The following is an 8,508-nucleotide window of genomic DNA, read 5'->3' as shown; positions in this document are numbered from 1 at the left end:
ATTAATTAATATGTCTAAAAATTAAAAGAATAAGAACTAATTTAATTTGGTAATTAAAATTTATTAAAAATTAAGCTATTCAACTTAAAATTATTTAAGAACTAATTTCGTATAGAAAAAGTATGGAAAACAATAATAATTGTGAACTGATTACTCCATTGCTACTTGAATTCCTGAAAAGAATTTAGGAACTTTGACTAATAAACTGTCGTCATAGAAGAGAAAAAAAAAAAAGGAACAAACACTAGTGCTAATGAAAATAGACATGGGAAAGGTTTGAGATAAAGATATCTTTGGTAAAGTAATATCACTGCTGACTACTCTATATATTATCATGAACAAAACACGATTTGTCATTTCTTATGTTATCTCTTGCCTCTTGGCGTGTGTGCCTATATAACCCAACAATGTGTTGGTAACTTTATTTGTGTGTCAGGTGGAACAGGAGATTCACCAAATGGGAAGTAATGGCAGCAGCAGCAGCAGCTATAACAAAGGTTTTGGAAAGCATTTTGTTGTTGGTGGTGGTAGTCAATGGAGGCCAGCCTTACAGAGCATTGCAGAAGTTGGAACTTGAAAACATACACATTCATTATATTAAGCATTAGCCTTTATCCCCTCCATCATTCATGCATTGAAAATCATGCTTCCATATTCCAGTAGTAATATTTGAACAAAAATGCTATAATTTCAATACATTGATATTCTCCATCTTAATTAGGGAGTGGATATTGTCATTTTTATCTTGATAATATTATTTTTATATATGTTTTTCAGTGCATTTTTGCCTGATATAACATGAAAATGATATTATCAAAATAAAAATAGAAATGACAATTTTATTCATACTTAACTTAAGTATTGTGTTAAATGTAGCTCTATATTTCAAAGATATGTATACATACATCGAATGATCGAACTTATTCTAAGTAGAGGTGGTTGTAGAATATAATGCAATGATTTTTTTATTGGGTTCAATTGTTTTTGGACAATTGGGTTCAGTTTAATCAAACTTGATCTCACCACCAAAAATAGTAGCTGAGAATGTGATCAATTACAAAAATAGTAGCCGAGTAAATATGGAACAGCGGAAGCACACAAACCACCACATCGTCGCGCTGAATCTACAGATTGGGGTTCTCTCAGTCTCTTGTAAACCACCACAATCCGTGCTTCGTCTGCCTCCCCAACCACCACATGCAGCCCAGCCTCATTGCACCGCGATGACTGCCTCTGCTCACCTCACCTCCATTGTGCCCCTGCGAGCAGCTGCCCAACTTCGTCCTCTATCGCACATGCAAATGTTTATTTTTTAGGTAAATGAAATGTTTATTTTTTATGCAAATGGCATGTTTGTTCTTGATATGAATGGGATGCTTGTTCTCCATGCAAAACGAATATTTTTTCCTTAAGATGGCGGCATTTGGGAACTTTCTCGCCGGCGAGGGAGACTGCGTGCTGGGGTAGGTAACGGACGACTGGCTGCGGTGAAAAGAGAATTTAGGTTAGAAGGGGTGTAATTAGGTCAAAGTGAAATTAGGTAAAACTGGTGGGTTTAGAGTGAAAGTGAAATTGGATGGTTAGAAAATCTAAAACGGCCTGTTGTTTACGTTACTCGCATCTCTCATTGTTCACCCAATAGAATTGTGTAAATGTTATGGCAATCCTAAGATGTTTAAAGTATCAGTAATACTAAAAATGTAATTAAAAAAACGGTTGAAATTGGGCTAAAGACCCTTCATATTACCTAAAAGAAAAAACGGTTGAAATAATTATCATATTCTTAATATTATGTTATGAATTTCCTCTCTCATGCATTTTTTCACAATTTTCAATTCTTTTCTCTCTAATCCATTAGCCTGCGCTTGTTTACAGGGATAGGACACTGAGACACAAAATCGTGTTTGTCAGAAGAGACATGGACAGAGACATTGTGTCTAAAGGCACTGATTAGTGTATTTTGTGTCTATCATGACAGGAAGGACATAGAGACACTAACAAGGGATACAACTTATTTTTTCTTTTATTATTTCTGTTAATTTTTTATAATTATATTTTTCTTCTCAAAATTTTTGAATGAAAATAAATTAGATTTTCATAATTTGTTTTATTTTATCACCAAATAAAATACAAGGACACTAAATTCTATGTCTTTCTTGTCTTGTTTTCACAAACAAACGCAACCTTAATTCTCATAATCCCACCCCACATCTCCTCCCACCATCTCTTTTATGATTCATGAATTATACCACTAAATAATCAAGATTAATTAAATAAATAAAAAAAATACTTAAAGCCATTTGATATATCTAACTCAAAAAGAATAAATTAAGCAAATGTTGATTAACATAAACAATTCACTTGAAGTCTTTTGATATTTTAATACATATAATTTTTTTTTATCTTTTTAGCATATGTAATGGAGGATGGAGTAGTTGGTGTGTAATGATTCTTAAGCACTGGATGTCCAATTGGACGATGTTTTATTTTTTGTTGTCTAATAATCTTTTGTAGTCCAGTATTTCTTGAGTCGTACAAGATCGTCTGAGATTCAATTTGTCAGAACACTCATTTTATAAATGTCAGCAAGTATTTTTTGAAAATGTTTGGTGATTTTCATCTGCCAAATATTGTATATCTTCTACTCCTTACCGTGACAGAACTTGAAATGTTACTACAATGAACAACAATAGTGAATTGCATTGTTTTAAATAATTAGTCATATAATTTAAAGTTTTAAATAAAAATACCTTATTTACCTTAAACAAATCCCACCAGAAGTCGTGAACATATTCCGGAACCATGTTGGACTTAGGTAAAAATCACCAATAATGACTCTTAAATACCCAAGTAATCCTCTTCGTCCTTGCCGTAGAGGGTTCCAACTATTTCACACATAAAAAAGGGGTATTGAGTGACATGCATATATATAAAATATTCCAGTCATTTCCATCAAATGTGAGTGAGGGGTAGGGATCAAGTGGGGAGGCCATAACCTCCTAGGATGCTACTGGTGTCGACTATGTCTACGACTGAGTTTGTGACTGAGTTTGGGGCTGGGGCTGGGGCTGGGACTAGGGTTGAGGCTATGGCTAAAGGTGAGACTATGGTTGGGTGTCACCTGCTTGTGTGTAATTTGTAATTCCGTTGGCCAAGAGTTGGTATCATTCTAGTAGGTAACAAGCCTTGTGATAGAAAATCCTTCTTGGTTTGTGAAAAGTTGGGATAAGAAAGATAGGAGGAGTAGTAGTCGTAGGAAGGGCGCGTGATAAGGCACCTAGATTAAGCGTCATAGTCGTATTCTTCCTATGCTACCCCCTACGACCACCACTTGTGGTACTATGCCCCCATCGCCATCACCCCGACTCCTACCTGACTATCGTGACATGCACCCTAAACTAATAAGATGTAAACTACAGTAAAGTAATATTGCGATAATAAAATACACATGCATTCAAACCAATTAAAGTATAACACAAACACAAGTAATTAAGGGCATTATTTTTACTCACACTCATCAAAAGGTTGAGTGGTAGATTTGTCATAATTCTCATAATCCTTGTCATCAAATGTATCCTCATTATCCACATTCCGTAATTGTTGTATCGGGAGATTCACTATGTCAATCTCTCTAGATGGTGAAGCTAGAAGTTGTGAAATTTTAGTTTCAATTATGATTCTTGCATGGTTTACTTCTTGAGTTTATAATTATTCATCTTGCGTTTCGTCATCAAGAGACTCTTCTCTAAGTCTTGGTTTACATTTAATCACAACTCTTTAGTTAGATCTAGTTCTCCCAGGATATTACATGTAATACGTTTGAGGTGCATTTTGTGCAAGTATCAAGGTATCATATCTATCATACCTCCTACCATAGTTCACCTTGATAATTTTATAGTCTTATGCGTGCGAGTGGCTTGAGGCCGTGTAGGATCATACCATGCACAACTTATAACTAGTTGTTTGATTAGTTCACTTAGATATTTATTTTTAAAATTTCATTCAACAATTTATACCACTCATGTTCACTTTGACCTGCATCACCCTTAATAAAAATTTTAATATTGTTTGTTGTGCTTTCTCAAGCATGTTTGGGTGTGTAAAATGTTATTTTGTTAACTTTTATTATAATCCAACTACTTCAATGCATATTAGCATCCCACACTAGAATGCATAGATGAGGATATGCTAACCCATTGTTAGTATCATCAACCTAACATTAATTGTCAATAAGTTGAGTAAATATTTAAAAAATTTAAGTAATGACCAACAATGTGATACATATTAATTAAATCACATGTCGTCGAAACCATTATGATAATCGTTGCATGTTTTGTGTTGTTAAATGCCTTTTAGGTTTTTAGAGAGAGAAAATTTTCCATTTTTTTAGAGTTATGGTAGATTTACTTAATTTCTTGCCAATTTCTCTTTAGTATTAAGTTTTAATCTTGTTGAAGTTTAGTTTTTGCTTATATTTCCTTATTATACTATTCTTTTTTAGTTTGAATCTTTTCTTAGTTTTTCTTTGAGCACTTTGATTGATGAACATGTTTGAATGTTAATTTTAATTAATGCAATTTGATGTTTTATGTTTTATTCTTATCGGAGTTTGGGAGGATTGGAGGAAGACGAGAAGTTGAGGGAATAAGTAGAATTAGGTTAGAGTTAGGAACCTTAGATAGCTCACTTTGTATTATGGTTTTAAACTTTAACTCTAAATTTTATATCTGAGTGTGAAAGTTCTAGGATCGCCTCTGGCTTTCTCAAGACCTTATATATTATGTATGTGGGCACCATTACTATGATGAGAACCTCCGGTTCTCATTCTATACATATGTTGTCATTTTTCAGATGCAGGTCGATATGTGCCTCGGTGAGCGTCTGGAGCTTCTTGTGACAAGCGGAGTTGGTCCTTTTCGGGATTTTGTATCTTGTATTTGGCCATGTTTATATACATCTAATTAAACTCTCCTTTTATGTATTTTGGATATTGTACCTCTTAGGAAATACTTTGGAGAAAATAGGTGTTAGTTGTGTTTTGGGTTAATCTTGGATATATGTATATATGTATATACTTATATTCTAGCCGGCCTTGGCTTCGCAGGTCAAGCCCGGAGCTTTCTATTCTGTATTTTGGTACTCTAACCTTTATATATTTCATATCTTATCCTTATTTGTTTTCCGATTTTATACTTTCAAGTGTGACGCGCTTTTCTTTTTGCGGTTTTTGCTTAAACTTTTCTTCAAGGCTCCTAGTTACACATTTTCTTCAACTATATCTATACATATATTTTATTTTTAGAGGTCGTAATGCCTCACCACCTCTATTTTACGAACTTAAGCGTAAAGCTCTGTGTGATAGGGTGTTACAGGTTAGCTACCGGGTGTGTCGGATTCTAGCAAAATAACCGACACGTGAGCTCATGGCCAGTAGGATAAGCATGCATCATATGCATTTGAATGCTTTGTTTGAGTTTGCATTTGTTTTGGCTTTCCTAGTTGCTTAATTGTAATTAACTGCTATCTGATCTATCTGCTGTAACTACTATCTATACCTGTGCTTTTCTTGTCTGTTTTGCCTGTATTTATATCTTAGGGGTGTTCATAAAAAAACCAAAATGTGGTTAACCGGTTAAAAAACTATAACCACATTTTGGTTAACCAGTTTAATGAAACAATTTAAAAACCATATCCAAATTTTTTAGAATTGATTAACCAAAACCAAATTAAAAAAAACCGGTTTTTAACCGGTTAACCAAAACCAAAACCAAATTAAAATCAAAACTTAATTTTAAAACCAAATTACATACTCTTTCTCTCTCTCTCTCTCTCACTCACTCTCTCTCTCTCTCTCTATCTCCCACTTCCTCTCCCTTTCTCTCTCCCTCCCTCTCCCCCTTACTCTCTCTTTCTCTCTCTCTCTCTCCCTTCCTCTCCCTTTCTCTCTCCCTCCCTCCCTCCCTCTCCCCCTTACTCTCTCTTTCTCTCTCTCTCCCTCCCTTCTTTCTCTCTCTTTCTCTCTCTCTCTCTCTCTCTCTCTCATTTTCCTCTTTCTCCTCCTCTCCTTTTCTCTCTCCCTATCCTTTCACTCTCTCTCTATTCTCTATCCCCTTCTCTCTTTTCTTTTCCCCCTATTTCTCTCCCTTTTCCCTCTCTCTCCCCTTTCCTTCCCCCCTCTCTCTCCCTTCTCTCTCTAACTCATTTTTCTCTTTATCTCCTCTCTCCTTTCCTTCTCTCTCCGCTTCTCTTTCTCTCTCTCTCTCTCTCTCTCCTTTTTTTCTCTTTCTCTCCTCCTCTCTCTCCCCTATCTCTATCTTTCCCTTTCTTCCTCTCTTTCTCTCTCTCTCTCTCCCCTCTTCCTCCTCTCTCTCTCCCCCCCCTCTCTCTCTCTCCTTCTCTCCGCTCTCTCACTTCCTCTCTCTCTCTCTCTTTTCTTGCCCTCTTTTTCTCCCTCCATTCTCTCTCTTCCTCTCTCTCCTCCCCTTTCTCTCTCTAATCATCTCTCCCCTTTTTCTATCTTTCCCCTCCTCTCTCTCTCTCTCCTCTCCTCTCTTTCTCTCTTTCCCATATCTCTCTACTTTCTCCTCTCTTTTCTATTCTCTCTCTCTTTCTCTTTCTCTCTTTCTCCCCTCTCCTTCCTCTCTCTCTCTCCTTTACCTCCCCTCTCTTTCTCTCTCTCTCTTTTTTCTTTTCTCTCTTTCTCTTTCTCTCTCTCGCTCATCTCTCTTTCCTTTTCTTCTTTTTCTCTCTCTCTCCTCCTCTTCCTCTTTTCATTTTCTCTCCTTCTCCTCTTTCTTTTCTTACTCTCTCTTTTCTCTTTCTCTCTCAACCTTCTCTCAATCTCTATCCCTCTTCTCTCTAAAGCGAGAGAGAAGAGAGAGAGGAGGCGAAGATAGAGGATGAGAAAGAAAAAAAGAAGAGAGATAAGAAGAGAGAAGAAGGATAAGAGAGAGAGAAGCAGAGAGAGAAAGAGGACAAAGAGAGAGAAAGAGAGAGGAGAGAGAGAGGATGGGGAGAGAGAAGGAGAGAGAGACAAAAAAAAGAAGGAGAGAGAGAAAAGAGAAGAGGGGAGAGAGAAGGAGAGAGGGAGATGAGAGGGGAGAGAAAGAGGGAGGGGGAGAGATCTCTTTCGAAGGATAGAGAGAACGAAAGGGGAGGGGAAGAAAGAGGGGGAAGGGGAAGGGGAGAGAGAGAGAGAGAGATAGATAGAGAGGAGGGGGAGAGAGAGAAGAGAAAGAGAGGAGGAGAGAGAAAAATGGGAGAGAGAGAGAGAAAAGAAAGAGAAGAGGAGAGAGAGAGAGAGAAAGAGAAAAAATTATTTATAGAAAATATTGAAAAGAGATAAGAAAGAAAATGGAACGAAAGCAATGGAAGGGACTTCATTATTTACAAATGTTACTCGTATCATTTAGAAAGAAAAAAATTAGATTAAAAAAATTCAATTAAAAAAAGATTTAAAATTTTGGGTTTTTGTATGTAAAAATATTAATTTTTGTGTAAAAATCTATTTTTACATGTAAAAACCAATTTTATGGTATAAAAACCAATTTTTTAGTATAAAAACCAGTTTTGGGGACAAAAACCGGTTTTTTGTGTAAAAATTTGGGTTTTATATGTAAAAATATTAATTTTTGTGTAAAAATATATTTTTACATGTAAAAACTAATTTTATGGTATAAAAACCAATTTTTTAGTACAAAAACCGGTTTTTAGTACAAAAATTGGTTTTTTGGTACAAAAACCGGTTTTTTAGTATAAAACCCGGTTTTTTGGTATAAAACCGGTTTTTTATATAAAAATCGGTTATTTTTTTAAAAACCGGTTTTTATTTTAATAACCGGTTAAAAACCGGTTTTAAAATTTACTAACCGGTTAATAACCGGTTTCATCATGTAAAACCTCTTGGTGATTTCTGGAGGTTGCAGAAGATAAAACGGAAAGAGTTAGATTAGAACTAGAATCCCTTAGATAGATTACTAAAATTTCTGGTTTAGTATGAACTTTAAGTTTGATCTGGGTGGTCGAAGTTCTAGGAATGCCTCTAACTTTTTTGGAGACTTATATATTAACTATGTGGGCATCTTTACTATACTGAGAACTTCCAGTTCTCATTCCATACAAAATTCTGTTGTTTTTCAGATGCAAGACGAGAGACACCTTGTTGAGCATTCTGGAGACTCTTTGGAAGCAAAAAACTATCTAGGGGCTTAGTATTTTGTTTCTAGTTGTATATATGAATATGTATTCTCCGCCCTGTATATTTTATGTAAGTCCCTCCTAGAAGTTGACAATGGAGAAATAGGTGTTTATATTGTAGTTTGGGTTATACTTTTGGGTTATATATATATACCTTTTCGTTTATAGGTTGTAATACTTCACCGTCTCTGATTTATAACTATAGTGTAAGGCTTTGTGAGGCAGGATGTTACAATATAAACTATGAATAAAAATCTAAAATATAAAATCAAAATATTTAAGATTAAAGAATGAAATGAAGAGGAACTTTTG

The 8,508-nt window shown here is 35.2% G+C and overlaps 1 protein-coding gene across 1 annotated transcript in view; it reads left to right on the top strand.

Moving 5' to 3' along the window:
- The window catches only part of LOC107627895, a 5,538-nt gene extending 4,275 nt beyond the window's left edge, over positions 1-1,263 (top strand). The window contains exon 3 of the mRNA XM_016330708.2: positions 437-1,263. Within this exon, the coding sequence (XP_016186194.1) occupies positions 437-577 (141 nt within the window). The 3' untranslated portion in view covers positions 578-1,263. The remainder of the gene's footprint in view (positions 1-436) is intronic.

The sequence above is a fragment of the Arachis ipaensis genome, chromosome B01 (assembly GCF_000816755.2).
Source record: "Arachis ipaensis cultivar K30076 chromosome B01, Araip1.1, whole genome shotgun sequence".
Lineage (NCBI taxonomy): Eukaryota > Viridiplantae > Streptophyta > Magnoliopsida > Fabales > Fabaceae > Arachis > Arachis ipaensis.
Note: the sequence above shows the minus strand (reverse complement) of the source record. Positions and strands in the feature narration are given on the sequence as shown.